Source organism: Rhodotorula paludigena (genome assembly GCF_050403205.1).
Source record: "Rhodotorula paludigena JCM10292 DNA, Rt_paludigena_JCM10292v1_ctg27, whole genome shotgun sequence".
Lineage (NCBI taxonomy): Eukaryota > Fungi > Basidiomycota > Microbotryomycetes > Sporidiobolales > Sporidiobolaceae > Rhodotorula > Rhodotorula paludigena.
Genome location: NW_027481431.1, coordinates 147,966 through 165,808, shown reverse-complemented (window position 1 = coordinate 165,808; position 17,843 = coordinate 147,966). Strand labels below are relative to the sequence as shown.

General features: G+C 64.6%; 4 protein-coding genes across 4 annotated transcripts; 1 reads left to right on the top strand and 3 right to left on the bottom strand.

Moving 5' to 3' along the window:
* Positions 1-11: 11 nt before the first annotated feature.
* CHC1 (clathrin heavy chain) lies at positions 12-5,606 on the bottom strand (the record flags this gene model as incomplete). Its single annotated transcript, XM_076649736.1, has 10 exons — positions 12-433; positions 498-686; positions 749-1,057; positions 1,118-1,169; positions 1,236-3,085; positions 3,144-3,324; positions 3,392-3,973; positions 4,035-5,191; positions 5,254-5,461; positions 5,568-5,606. The coding sequence occupies 10 exons, from the start codon at positions 5,604-5,606 to the stop codon at positions 12-14; spliced, it is 4,989 nt and encodes a 1,662-aa protein (XP_076504726.1).
* A 2,243-nt stretch (positions 5,607-7,849) lies between these two features.
* Positions 7,850-9,530, bottom strand: JCM10292_007006 (uncharacterized protein; the record flags this gene model as incomplete). The annotated part of the gene is made up of 2 exons (XM_076649735.1): positions 7,850-9,422; positions 9,484-9,530. The coding sequence occupies 2 exons, from the start codon at positions 9,528-9,530 to the stop codon at positions 7,850-7,852; spliced, it is 1,620 nt and encodes a 539-aa protein (XP_076504725.1).
* Positions 9,531-10,195: 665 nt separating this feature from the next.
* Positions 10,196-11,309, bottom strand: JCM10292_007005 (glutathione S-transferase family protein; the record flags this gene model as incomplete). Its single annotated transcript, XM_076649734.1, has 6 exons — positions 10,196-10,267; positions 10,341-10,441; positions 10,532-10,737; positions 10,820-11,069; positions 11,162-11,202; positions 11,272-11,309. The coding sequence occupies 6 exons, from the start codon at positions 11,307-11,309 to the stop codon at positions 10,196-10,198; spliced, it is 708 nt and encodes a 235-aa protein (XP_076504724.1).
* A 392-nt stretch (positions 11,310-11,701) lies between these two features.
* Positions 11,702-17,777, top strand: STO1 (Sto1p; the record flags this gene model as incomplete). The annotated part of the gene is made up of 16 exons (XM_076649733.1): positions 11,702-11,753; positions 11,956-11,989; positions 12,058-12,154; positions 12,220-12,379; positions 12,444-13,702; positions 14,033-14,180; positions 14,241-14,464; positions 14,550-14,647; positions 14,700-15,081; positions 15,137-15,433; positions 15,489-15,827; positions 15,882-16,127; positions 16,185-16,641; positions 16,708-17,310; positions 17,375-17,580; positions 17,649-17,777. The coding sequence occupies 16 exons, from the start codon at positions 11,702-11,704 to the stop codon at positions 17,775-17,777; spliced, it is 4,731 nt and encodes a 1,576-aa protein (XP_076504723.1).
* Between the last annotated feature and the right edge of the window lie 66 nt (positions 17,778-17,843).

The following is a 17,843-nucleotide window of genomic DNA, read 5'->3' as shown; positions in this document are numbered from 1 at the left end:
CAATTCCCATCTCAGTAGTAGCCGATTGCCGGCTGCTGCGGCATCAAGCCGAGGATGGGCGCCTCGGCCTCCTGCTCCTCCTTTGCGATCGTCCGCGTCGACAGCTCCTGGATCCGCTTCTCAAGCCCGGCCATCTGCTCCGTCCGCAGGCGGTCAACCTGGAGCTTGTACGGCATGTAGACGTCGCTGAAGGCGTGACGCCACGACAGCTCTTCGGCGACGTCGGGCCGGACGAGGTCGAACGCGGCGAACAAGGTCGCAACGAACGTCTCGCGCGAGCCGATCTCGGCGAAGTATCGCAGGAGGTCCTCGGCAACGTCCGTCTTGCCTGAGGTCGCGGCCGTCGTGATCGCGTCCTTGAAGAGCTTGTCCTCCTTGCTGAGCGCGATCGAGCGCTCCCACTTCGAGTTCTTCGAGTAGAGGTGCGCGGCGACTGTAAAGCGAGTGAACGTCAGTCATGGAGAGCCAGCAGAAGCATTCGAGGGAGGTGAGCGCACGTCGGCGGAACTCGAGGAGCTCGTGCTTCTCGAGCCGTGCGGCGAGAGCCGTCGAGTCGAAGGCATCGTTCGTGTCGATCGAGTCGCGCAGCGTCTTGTAGTCCTCCTCCTCGATCAAAAGGTCGTTGAACGCCTCGTTGACCGCCGGAATGTTGTTCTTCTGGACGGCGATGAGGTAGTTGCGGATCACTGTAGCGGGTATGCCCGTCAGTCTCGCCTTGCTCGGCAGTGGGTGCACAGCTTGAACGCACTCGGAAGCTCGTCGGCCTTGACAAACATCTTGACAACGCGCGTGTGGTCAATCCGGGGCGCGAGCGCCGAGAGAAGGTCGTTCAGCAGCATCGGCTGCTGCTCGAGGTAGAAGTTGAGCGCCTTGTAGTAGATCTCGATGTTAGCGACCTTGACGACGACCTCCTTGAACTGGTTGTGCTCCCATGCGACAGCCGCGCGCTCCATCATCGCGAGCGCCGCGTTGTCGAACTCGTCGTAGTGGACGTAAAGGAAGACCAGCTCCGACCAGAGGTGCGCCTGCTCGGCGGCGCGGAGGACCTTCGGGATGTCTGAGCGGTAGAACCAGTCAGTGGTGTACCCAGTGGCGACTCAGACGCGGCGAAACGCACTGATGCGCGACCAGAAGAGCTTGAGGTGCTCCATGAGACGCTCGGGCTTGTACTGCGAGCGCGGGTCGAAGCAATGTCAGCGTCGTCACAGAAAAGCAAAACGCCACGATCAACAAACCTTCGCGTAAAGGACCGAGAGCTCGGTGAACATGCCCATGTGCGCGCGCTCGAGGCCGAGACCCGCCTCAAGGAGCGCCATGAGCTCGTCGACGTAGCCGCGGTACTCGTACAGACGGACGAGCGCCGAGAGCTCCTCGGCGTGGACGATGAGGTTGAGACCGCAGATCTGGGCGAGACGGAACTCCTTCTTTTCGATGCACGCCGCGTTGACCTGCTTCCACACCTGTGTGTTGCCGGCCTTGCGCGCAGCGTCGACCGCGGCCTGGTTCTCGCCGAGGTAGATGAGCGTCGTCGCGAGGCGGGCCCAGTTCGAGATGCTCGTGAAGAGGAGCTTGGCCGCCTCGTACAGCTCGGCGTCGAACGCCTTCTCACCGGCCGAGAGGAGGTCGGCGACGTTGGTCATCGAGAGGAACTCCTCCATGTCGCGCAGGCGGTCCGTCTTGGCGTACGAGACCGCGAGCTCGGTGTCGATTGCGGGCTCGCGGAGCGTCTTGCGCGCCATCTGGAGGTAGCGCACGAGGTCGTCGTGCTTGCCCGCGCGCGACGCGGTCTCGATCACCTCGAGGTAGTTGGTCGGGTCCTCGGCGCGCAGGTACGAGTCGATGGCGTCCTTGATGCGGAGGCCGTCGAGCTGTGCCTTACCGAGGCGGCTCCACACGGCGGGCTGGTCGACCTTGTCGGCGTACTGCTGCGCGCGGTCGATCGAGACGATGTACTCGACGAGAACGTTCATCGCCTCGAGGTTGAGGCTGTGTTTGCGGTAGAGCGTGAACGCCTCCTCGTACAAGCCGTGCTCGATCATGATGCCGGCAATCTCCTGCACGTCGATGCCCTCGAGACGGTCGATGTAGCCCATGACGCGACCCTTGTCGGCGCGGATGGCCGTGAGCATGAGGAGCTTCTTGAGGTTGGCGTTGTCGGAGAAGGCCGACTGCTCGAGCACGATCTTCTCGAGGAGCTCGATGAGCTCCGACGGCAGGTCGGCCGAGAGGAACGCCTTGACCGTGACCGACACGTCCTCCGGGTCGGTCGACTCGGGCACGGCGGTCGCGACGACCTGGTCGACGAGCTGGCGCTTGTGGAGGTTGTCGCCGTCGAGGACCTGCTGCCACAGCTCGAGGCGGCGGCGCTTGACGAGGTACCGGGCCTGGTGCTTGTACATCGCGTTCTCGTTGGTGATGGCGATGAGCTCGTCGTCGCACATGCCCTTGGCGTAGGCGATGTAGGCGAGGTACGGGTCGCGCTTCTCGCAGTACTTGCCGACGACGAGCGGGTCGTACACGTTGTTCTCCTTGAGGAACGACTCGGGGTCATTGTTCGAGTCGATCTTGATCTTGGCGAGCGCGTTGTACAGGGCCGGGTCCTGCACGCCGCTCTGCACCTTGGCCTCAATCCAGGGCAGGATGAGCTTGAGGCGGTTGCGCTTCTCGACCTCCTCGACGAGCTCGTCGACGGGGACGGGGCCGGTCACGCTCGCGAGGAGCGACTTGATGGTGTTCTCGTCGCAGTCGACGTCGAGGAGGCCGCCGACGACCTGGGGCGTGCGCGCCGAGTTGACGCGCTGGACGTACACCTCGATAAAGTTGGTGAGGCCGTTCTGGTACAGGTACAGGACGAGGTCGTGCACAAAGTCGAAGCGGTCGCAGACGATGATGAGCGGGAGCTGGTCCTGGAGTTTGGCCTCCTTGAGGAAGTTCTTGACCTTCTCCGGGTTGTAGTAGTTCGACTCGCGCACGATGCGCTCGACCTCGCGGAGCTGGCCCGTGCGCGTCGCCGCCTGGATGTACTTGAAGTGCACCTCCGAGTCCTCGCTAAGGTTGACGATCGAGCCGAGGTAGTAGTAGAGACCTGTGTGCCCGCGGAGACGTCAGCTAGTTCAGACTGCCGATCAGAGCATCCGACGCACCCTCGGCGGTCTTGAACTTCTCAAACATCTCAATGAGGCGGACGGGGCCGACGAGGTCCGAGTACTTGGTCGCAGCCTGCACAACGACCTGGAGGTTCTGGCGGATGTTGACCTTGAGCATCTCGTTGAAGCACTCGAGCGTCTGCTCGACGGTGAGGCGGCCGAAGAACTCGACGAGGAACTGCGCAGGCAGGGCAAGCAGGGTCAGCGGCTGTAGACAACGCGGCAGGTAGATGCGCGAGACGCACGTCAGCGGGAAGCTGGTTGGCGTGGACGACGACGCGCTTGATGTCGTTGATGTCCTCGTAGTGCTCGAGCGCGCGCTGGAGGAGACCAGCCTTCTCGCAGAGGTTGGCGATGCGCGGGCGGTCGTAGTGCGAGAACATCTGGTTGCCGAGGATGGCGTCGGCGACCTGCGGCGCGTTGACGAGGTTCATCTCGAGGAGGCGCGTCTGGAGGTGCGCCTGCTCGGGCTTGTTGTCCTTGAGCGCGTCGAGGAGGAAGCTCGTCGCCTGCTGAATCATGTTCTGCGACATGAAGACGTCGACGACGCGCTCGACGTCGACGAGCGGGCCCATCTCGTCGTTGACGAGCTGCGACGCAAACTCGGCACCGTGTTCCGGGTTGAGGCGGGTGACGTGCTGCAGGAGTGCGGCGTAGTCCGGCGTGTAGTTGACGCGCTTGGCGTAGACGATGATCTTGGCAAACTGGCCGGTCTCGGCAAAGCATGCGACGACCTTGTTCGGGACATTCGCGCGGAGGTACACCGAGAGCGCGAGCGTCATATCGTGCGCGCGGACGATGTCACCGAGCTCCTCGCTGCACTCGATCTAGGGGGGGAAGAAGGGTCAGCGCGAATCTGCCGAGACAGACGGGAGATTCGCAGCGCACCTTGTCCTCCTTGAGCCACTTCTCGAGGAGCTGCTTGCGGCCCTGCACGAGGACGGGGCGCGCGAGCTCGAGCGACTCGTACTTGTTGAGCTTGCCGCGCTCGAGGAGGATGCCAAAGTACTGGAGGATGGGCGAGAGCTGGCCCTGCTGCGCCGGCACGTTCTTGAACATGTCGATCGTCTGGCTCGTGCGCAGGATCCCGCGCGGCGAGTTGGCTGCGACCTTGGCCGCACCGCCGTAGTCGCCAGACTGGAAGAGCTGCGAGAACTGGCGCTGGTAGAGGTCGTCGGCGCCGGGGAGGTTGCCGCGCGAGGCGAGGCGAATCGCGAGCTCGACGTTGTTGAGCGTCGAAAGAACGTAGGGGATCATAACGTCCTCGTCAACCGTGACCGAGAGCACTTGGCCCTTGCGGTTGATGCCGATGACGCCCGACGTCGCCCGGTGCTCACACGTCGTGAACATGGTCTCGCCCGAGATGCGGTTCATGTACAGGCACGTGCCCGTCTCGAGGTCGTACAGGTGGATGAAGCCGTACTTGGTGACGAGGTAGACGATGCCGTAGCGCTTCGAGACCTGCATGGCGACTGGGAAGTCGTTGGTCGCCTCGGGCGGGAAGAAGACATCGACGGCCTTCTTGGCGTAGGTGGGGAGGTGCGCCTGGTGGTCGATCTCGACGACGTGCAGCTTGGCGCCCGTCGCCGTTCGCACGGCGAACGCAAAGAGCTTCGTGTCGTCGCTCGCGCCCTCGAGGCGGAGCTCGGCAAAGGAAGCGGCATGACCCTCGATCGGCTGCGAAACGCCGCGCTCCTTCGAGTACAGCTGCATCGCGCCCTTGACCTTGAAGCCGGCCGGGTTGGTCGTGTTGCTCGAGATGCCAACAAGGACGAGCCACTTCTCGTCGGGCGTGACGCGGTAGTTGATGATCTGGTTGCCGGCGAGCGAGGCGTGGCGGTCAAAGACCTTGACGGGCGTGTCGGAAGTGGGTGTGTTGGGTGCCGAGGCGGGGGCGTAGCAAGTCCAGTGGTAGACGGCCGTCTCGGTGACAATGCCAATGGTGGTCGGCGAGATCCACTTCCAGAACGTCACGTCCTCGCCCATCAGGTGCGCGCTGACCTTTTGCTTGAGCTCGATGTTGAACACCTGGAGCTGGCGCTGGGCTGCAGGGGTTCGAGGATGTCAGCCGAGACTCGACATGAGGGCCGAGTGCGTGAGGACGGACCGCGGAGGGCGAGGACCTTGTCGTCCCAGTGCATGATGGCGCTCTCGGCCGAGATTGGGCGGCGCACGACATTGTTAGGGTCGTTTAGGTCGAGCACGACGACCTGCTTTGCGCCGTTGACCTCTTCGCGCACGCAGACGAACCGGTCCGACTCGAGCGTGAGGGTCGCGAAACCGATCGAGCCGGGCTGGATCCCGAGCGCCGTGAGCTGTGTGCGTGTCCCTCGGACAGTCAGCACTGGCCTGGGCTGCGTGCGAGAGGGCGGAGGGACGCGGTCGTCGCGTGTTCCGAGCGGGGGACGAGCGAGTGCGCACCTGGAGGAGCTCCTGGAAGGCGATGGGGCGGTCCACCATGGTTGCCTGGCTCAGTGTACGGGGTTCAAGCGGTCTTGGGGGCGCTCAGCGGCGAGGGAGGCGAGGGCCGAATCGAAGGTGACGGGGGAGGAGGGGAGGGGTGCTCGGCGAAGGCGGGAAAGCTGCCGGGCCAGTGCGTGAGCTCGTGCGCGCGGTTACTGGACTCGCGTGCACTCACGAGCACCGGGTGTCAGCGGAAAGCACGCGTGCGGCGAGAGCGCGACCGCCGTGTGCACCACACACCGTGTCTCGCCTCGACCCCGAATTTCCGTCGCTCTCTGCCAGGGTCGATAAGCTTCTGTGAAGTGTACGTAGAGATAGACGGGCGCTTCCATCGGCTTCGAAGCGGTTCGGAGTGCCAGTCTCGGGCCCGCCTTTCGCATTTCTTCGCAGGCTCTGTATATAACAGCGAGACGAGCTGCGAATGGTACCAGTGATACTCGCAAATACGGCACGAATTGCGGCAGACCTCCTACCGCAGAGGCCGCCAACGCGCCAACCTCTCTTTCGCTCCTCCGATCCCCCTCAGTACACTATCGGTACACCTGCCTTGGATGCCTGCTCGGTTCGGGGACCTCGTAGGTTGTCGACTCAATTTCCCAGACGTCCTCATTTGCCGACAAGCCGTTGCACGACGGACACAACCCTTCGCTCGATTGATACTGCAGCACAAACAATAGATTGTTCAGTGCTCGGATCAGTGCTGCAACTGGAGAGGAAGCATGTTCAAAGCGAAAGGGAACGCACGTTGATCCAGTGCTCCCTCCCGTCGGGGTTCTTGAGTTTCTTGGCTCTGTGCGTGCAGCGCCTCCCGTAGTCTCCCACCGCCTCGTAGACGAATGAGTGCAGCGGGCTGTTGACCCGCGTGCGGAGGAACTCGGTCAAGTCTGCGTTACTTGGGCCGCCGGGGACAGAGAGGTGGTCGCCGAACATCTCGAGCAAAGGCGGAAGCGCCGCAAAGAAGGGCTTGTAGAGTTCCGCGCTCACGTCTCCGCACGAAACCGGGTCGGTGCTCCACTCAGGACAGTCACTGCTGTGCAGTGGTTTGTGTAAAGACAGGTAGCGGAGGTGGACAAGCGAGGTGAGCGCACTCGTCAAAGGCTCGAGCAGGGTGGTAAAGTCCACCCGGGATGTGAAGGTGACGGACTCGAGGTGGGTGGACCGGGACACATGTGCAAGCGTAGGGGAGTAGTCCGTCAGAGTCAGATCGGAATTCAGGCGCTTCAGCGTGTCCGGCGAGAGGGCATCCAAGAACATGCTCGCGACGTCGGTCTGAGCCGAAAGGCTCGCGTTGGTAGAGGGGGCCGAGCTCAGAGTGAGGCCGAACGTGGACACGCAAAGGCTGGCCGAGGCAGCAACGCCGGAGATTCGTGAGGATGACGGTAAAGATAGAACCGCCGCGGAAGGGAGAATCGCCGCAACGTCGAGCGTGTCCAGGCGACGAAGCTGTACTAGAGCAGCGAGTACAGCGCCGGGCAGCCACTCTGACGTTGTAGTGTGAAAGATGTGGCTCGCCGTGCCCAGGCTGAGCGTCGTGAGTTCCGGAAGGGCTGCCAGCCCGCAAGACGGAAGGTTCTCAAGGAGGGTAGGGGTGGAGAGGCGGAGCGTTCGAAGCAAATTGCAGCGAGGGATCGATTGCTCCAGGAGCTCCAGCTCAGCGGCCGTCAATGAACCGGCCACCTTCTGCAGAGAGCTGACATGGCGAAGCAGGTGCGGGAAACGCAGGACGTTCTGGAGCTGCGCGACGTCCTTCTCACACCCTCAACCGACGCTGCTGAACAGCATGCACTGGCCAAACGGTCTCCACGCCCGGCACGTGAGCGACATGGCGCGCGCAAGCGCCTCTTCTGCGTGCGGCTCGCGCCAACTCCAAAAGCCATTCGCCCGGCAGGCCATGTCCACGATGCGCTGCAGTTGCTCGGGCGGACAGCGCTCCGCGGCCGAGGGCGTGATCCAGTCTCTGTCATTCTCCATAGCTGACCAGATGAGGTAATGATGGAGGGGAGAGCAGGAGAAGGGATGGCAGACAGAACGACGGTGACTTCGCGGCCATCGTCAAACGCGTCTTTCTCGGCCATGCTTTGCTCCACGCAGCGGCTTTTTCAGCGCAGACTTTGTGCTGCGTCTATGCGACTATGCAATGCAGCACCGGAGCACCCTGACCGGAAAATTTCGTCAAACTCCTCGGACGAAAGGTGCTGGTGTGGTAGTCACGACAGCAAGTTACGGGAGCATTTCCGACGTTAGGAATGATCTTCCGACGCAAAGCGCGCAGGAAAGTCAGCGAGCTGCACGAAGCGACAGGGGACAAGAGAAGCGAGCGCACCCATACTCTCTATCGCGCCTTCCGCCTGATCCTCGCCTATCAACCTGGCCTTGTACCTGAGCGCGAGCGCGTCCCAGAACTCCTTCCGCCCGAGCACCTCGCGTTCTCCCTCGTCCATCTCGGCGGGCGCCTCGCCGTCACCCTCGCCAACCCAGAGCGCGAGCTGCTTCTCGAGCACGTAGCTCGTCAAGCACGCGCTGACGACTGTCCCGCCGAGCGCGACGCCCGCGGCTTTCGCAAGCGGGACGAGCGCCTCGACGTCTGCGGGGCGGAACTCGGCGGTCCACGAGGGGAGGCGCCAGTCGAGGAGCGGGAACACGGGCGGGATCGGCGAGGGCGAGCTCGTGCCGTCGGCGGCGGCGCGTAGCGCAACGAGCCATGAGTGGATCGACGGGAGGGTCGTGGAAGAGATGGGGAGGCCGACTTCGCCCGTCACGTGCGAGAGGACGAGCGAGCCGAGAGAGGGCGGGCGATGCTGCAGGATGTGCCGCACTTGGGCGGCGGTTGGGTTCGACGTTGGGCCGAAAACGAGGAACTCGAGGTTCGGAAAGGAGGGGAGCGCGGCGGCGAGCTCGTCGGAGCAGACGGGCATGCTGAGACCGAGGAAGGTGACAGAGGCGAACCGGCTCCAGTCCGTCGGCTGTGGAGGGAGGTCGACCGGTGGCGGGATCCCGACGAGCCGCTGCAGCCGCAGTGATCGCAGATTCGATGTGTCGAGCGCAGCGAGCGCAGGCGCAATGTGACGCGAGGCGAACGAGTCGTACAGTCGCACGTCTCGCAGGTTGCGGAATGCGCGAAGGAGATTGACGATGCGCTGGTCGCACAGCGCGCCGCCCGTCGTGAGCTGCTCGATTTGCGAGATGGGCGCCATGTCCAATGGCGGGAACGAGAGTTCGGAGGCGGGAAAGAGGTCGACCTGGATTGCTGTGCTCGATGCCGGGTCATACGGGAGGACCATGACCTCGAGCTTGCGCAGTCGAGGGTAGTGGCCAAGGACAGCGAGGCGGTAAGTGATAAAGTCGAGCGAGTTGAGCTGCATGAGGAGGATGGACAGGCGGAGGGATTCGAGGTTGCGGCACACGGTCTCGGCGTTGTCGGACAGGACGAACGAGGCCGTGATCCAGTCAACAGCTTGTAGCTCGCGCATGGCAGGCAACAGCGCGAGCGTCTCGGCCAACAGCTCGTTGAGCGTGGGCCGTTCGAGCGCGAGGATGGCTTCGGTCGTCTCGCTGAGCCCAATGCAGAACGACCGAACGTAACCGCCTAGTCCTGGTGTTGCGCGTATCGTGGCGAGGAAAGCTCGCAATTGCTCAACAGAGACAATGTCGACCGTGGCGAGTCGGGCGGCGCGAGAATAGGGGAGGAGCCGATGCGAGAGAGGAAGTGGAGGGTCGGGGGCGAGGTACGAGAAGATGTCGGAGAGCACCTCGGGCGGGAGAAAGCTGAAGCGGTCCTCGCCGGGGTGTCGAGCTGCATCTGCGGCTCCCGAGCTGCGCAAGAACGGAGGTTCAGCTGAGCCGGCAGGGAGAGGGAGGGAGGTAATCGGCTGACCTGGTTCGGCTCTGCTTGGCTTCCGGTGCCACTCCAGCGTCTAGCATGCTCGTCTAGGGTCCTCAGCAGCGCCAGGCGAGCGAAGGTGGCCAGTCGTGCGGAGGTGGAGGAGAACGAGCCGAGGCGGTCCTCGGCTTAACCCTGTCTGTGCAGCGCCTTCGCGGGTGCGAGAGCAAGAGGCGCTTGTGTGTATAGCTTGGACCAGGGAGAGCCGACTCTGCTCGCCCGCCTGCCACGCTACGCTGCTCCGAGCGACTTCATCAGCTCGATGTCCGAATCCTGCTCGGAATGCTCCCTCGCGAATTGCTGGGCGCTCAGCACGCTCACAATGACCCCTATACTCCAGGTCGACCTGCACGGGGCATCCGACTTCGTCCCCCGGCTGCCTTTGCCGCTCTAGCTTTTTCCAAGCGGACCGACCTCTCCGCCCGTGTCCCTAACTCGCTTTCTACCCGCTGGGCTGAGCTCCGCAGTGCGCTCTCGTATCTCGACGATCGGCGCTCAACGCAGAAGTCGTGTCTCGACCGCCGCCGGCCCCACTCAAGGGTTGCGTCCATCCCTTGGTTGTGCTCGTGCGCAGAACGAGGATTACTGCGGGTTCCGCTCTCCACAAGTCGTAGAAGGAAAGAAATCAAGTACTGCAGTTACACGGCTTGTGGTCTTTATTCTGTATCTACTCTGCCCGCAAGCATCCATCCGTCAGAAGCGCGTCTTACTGCTGCTTCTTGAGCGCCTCGATGCGGGCCTTGGACTTCTCCACGATGTACGGCTCGTCAAAGGTCTCCTGCAACATCGAGTGTGGAGATCAGTGAGCACAACAGCGCGAGTGAAGGGAAAGCGGAAGGGAGGCAACGCACCTTCCACGACGCGCGCGATGTCAGCGCGTCGTGGTAGGCGCGGAACGGCTCAAACTCGGCGTCGGTCGTCAGCTTGTCGTTGACCTCGGCGGGGACCAGGCCTGTCGTTCGCGACACAAAGCAGAGTCAGTCTCGAAGGACTCGACGACCTTCTCAACACCCTTGCAGGCCAGCAAGCACGATCGACGCACCAGCCTTGGCTACCGAGAAGAGACGGCCGATGAAGGGCGCGACGGCGAGGTCGCCGATCGTGACTTGCTCTCCGAGGAGGAACGGGCCTGGATAGCGCGCGAGGAACTGCTGCCACTCGCTCACGCCCTTGAAGAGCGACGACGCCGCGTCGGCCTTGCCCTGGTAGAGGAGCTGGCCGAGGGGCGCGTTGACGATGTCTTGGAAGCTGAGCATGCGGGGACACAGTCAGCCGGCATGCAAGGTGGAAGGACATGCGCAAGCAACCACGTGAAGAAGAGTCGACGCACCGCTGGGCGTAGTAGCGTGCCTCGGCGCGCTTGACGGGGTCCTTCGGGCTCAGTCCCGACTCGGAGTAGAGGTCGGCGACGAGCTCGAGGAGGACGCCCGACTCGGGGATGTAGACCGTGTCCTGGTCGCCCTCGGCTCCGACGCGGATGACGGGGACCTTGGACGCCGGGTTGACCTTGGACGCGTACCAGTCGGGCTTGTTCTGCAGGTCGATCTCGACGTGCTCGACCTGGTTATTCTTGTACGCGCCTGCCCAAACCGACGTCGTCAAGTCCGGAGTTCGAGAGTGATCAGCTCGTGCTCTCGTGCGGGACGGGCGCTGAAAGTAGGGAAGCACGCACCGACCTCGCAGAGAGCAAGGGTGGCACGCTGGGCCCAGGGGCTGTAGGGGGAGGTCGCATCAATCAGCTTCGGCCGAGTGGGGCGGGTGCACGAGAGTGCAGAGACAGACCAGACGCGGGCAGAGTAGATGGTGAGGGGCTGGACCATGGTCGGAGAAGGTGCACGGAGCAAGCAGAGGGACGAACGAAGCAAAGGAGCGCAGCCGGAGTCGGCGCTGTCAGCTGCGACTTGCGTGCATCAGCACGAGATGGCGAATCGTCAGCAATCACGAGGGTGCTCGGCCGATGCCCGTATTCGTACACTCACACTTTTGTAGAAGTCTACATGCACACGCCAACTCACACAGAAGCGAGGGCGACAAGCGGCCATCGACTTGGGCGTTGTCGTCGCCGTCGCGGGCAGCCCTCGACCCGCCGTCACCTCGTCCACTCGACTCACCCGCTTGCCAAGCAGGGCCCGAGCAGCGCTTGCACTCGTCACAGTCAGCCCGCGCCCCGACACAGCTAGGCACAGTGGCTTCGCGCGGAGGCACGCCCGCGATGCAGCAGGGACCGGGGCAGGCGCAGGCGCAGGGACAGCCAGCGGGCAAGGGTGCGTTTGCTCGCTCGCTCTGCTTTGCTGGGCAGCACTGCGCAGCGCGTCGCCCCCTCTTTCGCCTGACTCCGTGTCGAAATCGAGGCCACTGACCCGACCTCGACGAGGCGAAGTCGCGGGCTCTCACAGGCTCGGGGCCGACTCGCGCACGATGGAGACAGAGCTGACGTAGCCTAGCACACCCCTTGTCCCATTGCAGGCAAGGCAGCAGCCGGGAGAGGAGCTTCATCAGAGTGCGTCGCCGCTCCTTGTCATCTGTCCCCTCCCTCGGAACGCTGACATTGCGCTCCCTCACACACAGCCCCGAGGGCGCCGCAGGCGGTCCTCCCGAGAATGCCAAGGCGACCAATGTCAACTCGCTCATGGACGCCGTCGGCGCGAGTGGTGTCGACCTGGGCGTGCGTTGCTGCCCTCGAAGCGCTTTGTGTCTCTTCCACGCTTACGTACCAAACGCTCTCGACAGGCCGAGGAGGAGTCGCTGCGAGCCACAAACGACCGCTTGCACGCGCAGGCCTTGGCGCAGGGCCAGGTGCAGAATCCGCAGGCGTACCAGGGCGTTGACCGGAACCGCAAGCAAGACTTTATCGACCCGGGCCTGCTCGCCGAATGCGTCAAGAAAGTCGGTGCGTCCTCGGCACGCACCTCGCATCGAGTGGCTTTCCCCAGGCTCATCTAGCCTTCCCGCAGCCGCTGCATTCCAGCTGAAAACCCTCGAGCCCGACACGATCCCCCTCATTGCGCTCGCGACTCGCCACCGCCTTATGTCGCTCGTCAACGCCGCCATCGAGGCGCGCGACCACCGCCAGCAGTCGTCGCACTTCCACGTCCCGCCCTTTGTCGCGCCGAGCGCGTCGGCCTCGCGCAAGCGACGACGGCGAGACGCGCTCGACCCCGATCTCGACGACGCGCTGAACGATCTCGACGAGGACGAGGACGAGGAGATGGACGACGGGACGGGCCTGGCGGGGGCGGGGGAAAAGGCGCCGGCGTGGGACACGCTCGTGTACGACGACCCGGAGCGGATCCTGACGGTGCTCGAGCGGGTCGACCGCGAGGAGGAGCGGCGCAAGCGGCGCGAGCGCATGCTGCGCGACCAGCGCGAGGAGGAGGAGCGCCAGCTCGCAGAGGCCATGGCCGCGAGCGAGGCGGCGCGCGTCGCGCTCGAGGCGCAGGAGGCCGCCGAGGCGCGCAAGGAGGCTGCCGAGGACGCCGCGGCCGAGGGTACGGGTAGCAAGAAGAAGAAGGCCGGCGGCGGCGCGGCGGCGGGCGACGCAAAGGGCAAGGGCAAGGCGAAGGACGCGGCCCCCGGCACGCCCGCGGGCAAGGGCGCCGAGCTTGGCAAAGACGGCAAGCCCAAGCGCGACCGCAAGAAGAAGAAGGGCGACGCGGCCGACGGCGCGGCGGGCGGCGCGAGCGGGACGAGCACGCCGCTGCCGGCGCTCAAGGGGTCGAAGAACATGAGCGAGGACATCAAGAAGCGCCTGACGGACCAGGCCGCGCTGCGCTCGCTTGGAGGGTCCAAGTTCTCGTGGCTCAACGCGGGCATCGGCAGTCCCTCGCCCGCGGGCGGCGGTGTTGGCGCGGCAGGCGGGCTGCCCAAGCCCAAGTTTGCGCCTGCATCGGCCCTCCCGCCTCCGAGCTTTACGCCCGCCGGCGCGAACGGCGCAGCAGGCGCCGCGTCGACCTCGACGTCGCTGCTGAACCCGGCCAACTCGGGCAACTCTGGCGCGCTCGGCGGCGCGACCGACTCGCCCGCGTCGGCCGCGGCGGCGGCGCTCACGACCTCGCGGCTCAACATCCCACCGCTGCACGACGCGCAGCGTACGCAGCTCGCGCACGACGCGTGGGAGAGCGGGCACCACGTCGTCGAGGTGCAGGACCTGCTCTTTGCGCTCGACCGCGAGCGCGGGATGGGCGTCGGGCGCGGGAGCGGGCGCAGCGCGGCGGTGCGCGGGCGGGCGGGGATCACGAGGGGAGCGTATAGGAATGTAGGGCAGCAGGGGCGGTAGGAAATGCAGTCGGTGCCAAGTCGCAACCTCCTTGCATCGTGTTTGTATTCGCGCAATAGAAGGAGTAATGCGAGCAAACGTATTCGATCCCCGCCTGTGCCTTATTGCTTGCACTTTCCTTCGACCACCGCGCAGACCCGCTCACAGGGTCCTGTAAGCTCTTTCTCGAGCACAGCAACATGGTGCGCATCTCTGTCGCATTCGCAGACCGCAGCCCGAGCTGATCGCGTCCCCTCCCCGCCTCATCTCCTTCGCGCGACGAAACAGTCTGGCTACGGCGGCGGCGGCTACGGCGGCGGCTACAACCAGGGCTACGGCGGTGGTGGAGGCTACGGCGGTGGAGGCAGCGGGTACAACCGCGGCTACGGCGGCGGACAGGGAGGCGGCGGAGGATACGGCAGGAAGCGAGGTCGCGGTGCGCTCTCTCCCTCTTCTCGTCTGAGGAGCGCTTCGAGCTGAGCACCAAGCTCTACAGACGACGACTACCAAGGCGGCGGCGGCGGCGGCGGAGGCAACTACCGCCGGCGACAGAACGAGCGCGGCGACTACCACTCTTCGCCGGGCGGCAGGCGCGGCGGGTACGGCGGAGGCGGACCGAGGGGCGGCGGAGACGGGTACTACGAGCGCCCGTCCGCGCCGAGCGTCGAGACGCTGAAGAACCGCTTCAAGGAGGGCTTCTGGCAGCTCGGAAACAACCCGGTGCGCATTCGTTTCCCGCGCTCGTGCAGATGCCTACGCCATCCGTGCGCTGCTTGTGGGGATGTTGACCTTGGAGCAACTGCAGAACTACGATGCGGCGATAGACATTCCCGCCATGGCGGGCGACGTGCAGTCGTGGTACTTCCGCGATGCGCCTACCGTCTTCCTCGCCTTCCGTGCTGCGTACGTGCCGCTTTGCAGTCGTCAAAGTCCTGAGCTTACTTAGCCATCACAGGGTCTCGGAACTCCCGCACAAGCTTCCCCTCTATGCCGCCATCATCGCCCAGCTCGCGCTCAAGAGCGTCGACCCTCCCGCCTCGAACCTCTCCTCGCGCATCTCTGGCTCAGAGTTCGGTACGCCGAGCCGTGCGCCGCTTGCCGACGGCCTGCCCGCCCGCCCGAGCGGTGCGGACTCGCTGCCCGACAAGCCCGCTACGGAGGACGATGCGGCGCCGAGTGTCGAGGCGAACGGCGATGAGCCCAAGGAGGGCGAACAGGAGAAGGGCGAGGACCCGAAGCCGGCAAAGGTCAACGTAGGCAAGGAGATCGTGCAGGACTTGACGAAGGCCTTCCAGGCGTTCCTCGACGAGCGCAAGTGGAAGAGCGTGCGGTACTGCGTGCGTGCCCTACTTCCTGTTTGTCGCGCGCCGGTGGCTGACTGTCCTTCTGCAGACCATCTTCTTCGCCCACCTCACCTCCCTTCCGCCTTCCGCACCCGTCGTGTCGACCTCCTCCCTGATCAACCTTCTCACCTCTTTCGTCGCTGTCCTCGACGAGCCCGGTCTCCGCGCTGCCCGCGGCGACGAGTGTGCGCGCATCATCGTCGAGGCGCTTCTCCGCCTGGATGCGAATGCACTGGCAGATGCAACGGTCGACACGCTTCGCGATGGCGTCCAGGGCTACCTGTCGTCGCGCCGTCTGGAGAAGGACTTGTTCGCTGGCCGCGAGCACCAGGCGCAGTGGAACGACGTGCGTACCTGCTGTGCACTGCCTTGGCGCTCAAGCTGACATCGCTGGCCCGCAGTCGCTCGAACAGCTCGTCACCGCACTCTCGTCCGCTGGCTCGTCCGACTCGGACAGCATCTTCCCAGTCACCGCTGTCCTCCCTTCGCCGTACCAGTCTCTCACCCTCGCGCCGTCTGACACGGACGATGACGCTGCCGCAGCCGCTGCAGGGGAGGAGCCCCTCACCCTCCCGCTCGTGCTCGTCCCGCCCGAGTCGGACGAGAACGACCTCACTATCGGCGCTGCCACCGGCATCGAGCATGCGATTCCGCTGCCGCCTATCAGCGCGGGCTTGCGCGGCGACGAGGGTGTCGGCTACGAGGGGACGCGGCTGCACCTGCGGCTGTTCGACGACGACGTGCGTTCTGCGCATTGTCCCGCACTACGCAGATTGCTGACTACCTCCTCATAGTCCGTCCCTGCGCCGTACGACCCGGCAGGCATCGTCGTTCGCTCGCTCATCAACGACCTCATCTCGCTCTACGAGACGAACCGCAAGGAGGCCGCGCAGCTCCTCCTCGAGCTACCGCGCTGGTTCCAGAAGGGCACCTTCCGCCCCGCAAAGGCGCCGCAGAAGCGCAGCGAGGAGGACGAGGAGATGCGGCAGGAGGAAGAGCTTGACGGGCCTGGGTGGTCGCTCGAGAACCTCGTCGTCGAGGTGCGCATGCTTCTCCGCACGCTCGCTCAGGCGCACGCTGATGCTTGAACGTCGCAGTCGATCATCTCGTCGGTACTCGCCCTCCCGGCGCCGTCTCTCACGCCGATGTACTACTATTCGCTCCTATGCGAGCTCTGCCGCATCTCGCCGTCGACCGTCGCTCCCAGTCTCGGCAAGTCGGTGCGCAAGCTGTACGCCGGGCTAGGGCGCGGCCGCGACGACACCGATGCCGACGGCGTGCCGTCGCTCGACGCTGAGGGGATCCGCCGGTTCGCCGACTGGTTCGCGGTGCACCTGTCCAACTACGGCTTCATGTGGGGCTGGGCCGACTGGGCGCCCGACATGGACGTGTCGGACAAGCACCCGAAGCGGGTCTTTGTCAAGCGCGTCATGGATCTCGAGATTCGCTTGAGCTACTTCGACCGCGTCAAGAACACCGTGCCGGCCTCGATGCTCGACGCGGGTGTCTTCCCCGACGACGCTCCGGGGCCTGAGTACGCCTATGAGAGCGAAGGTGCGTCATTGCCTAACTCGCGGACTAGTTCGTCGTGAGTTCATGCTGACTGCTTTCGTTCTGCAGACCACACGCACCACGCGGCGGCTTCGTCCTTCCTGCGCCTCATCCGCTCGAAGGCGCCCATCTCGGATGCAGAGGAGGAGCTCGCCTCGTTCCAGAAGGCGCTCGAGTCGGAGCACAACCTGACGCCCGATGCCGCCGAATCGCTCAAGCGCGACCTCGCCGTCCAGACGATCCTCAACGTCGGCAGCCGCTCCTTCTCGCACTTCCTCAATGCGCTCGAGCGGTATCTCACCCTCCTGCGCAACCTCACTGCGTCGTCTTCGGCGCGTCAGGAGCTCCTCACCTCGGTCGCGGCGTTCTGGCGCCGCCACTCGCAGTTCCACCTCATCGTCCTCGACAAGCTCCTCCAGTACCGCCTCGTGGACACGCGCGACGTCATCACCTGGGTCTTCGCCTCCACCACGCCGTCCGACGAGGGTGCTGCGAAGGCGACAAAGCCGTGGAGCGACCCGGACCTGTGGCAGATGCTCCAGATCACGCTTCGCACCGTCAGGGGTCGTGTCGATGCCGCCAGGATGCGTCTTCAGGGTCTCAAGCGCGAGGCCGAGATGCGCGGCGCCGAGACGGGCCGCGCAGACAAGGAGGGCGTCGATGCTGAGGGCGGTGCGTGCTTGCCCTCCTACACCTGGGGCGCACTGTGGCTGACTCTTCCTCGCGTCTCTCGCAGATGTTCCCGTCCGCGATGCACACGAGTCGCTCGACAACCCCGAGATCTCGTCCGCCGCGACGTACCTCTCCGAGGCGGAGGACGACCAGATCTCGACGCTCGTCGACGTCGTCGCGCAGTTCGCCCAGCTCTTGCCCGAGTCGGCGAGCGAGGACGAGTGGGAGAACTGGTGGGTCGAGGGGTGGGTGCGCGAGTTCTGCCGCTCGGTATGTCGTTGTCCTGCTTCCCTTCCGCCCGTGAGCGTGCTAACGGTTGCTCTCCCGCTTGCTTGCAGTACCTCACGCCGCAGACCTTCTCGTCTGCCGCTTTCGTCGAGGGCGTGGACAAGCTCGACCTCGCTACGCGTTTGCCAGCGGTCAAGACTATCGTCGACGCGGCGCGGATCTGGCACGACTTTGCGTAGTGGGCGGAGGCGAGACGAACGTATCCTGTAGCTGGTTGGAGCTGAAAATGTAGTCCATGCGCCGTT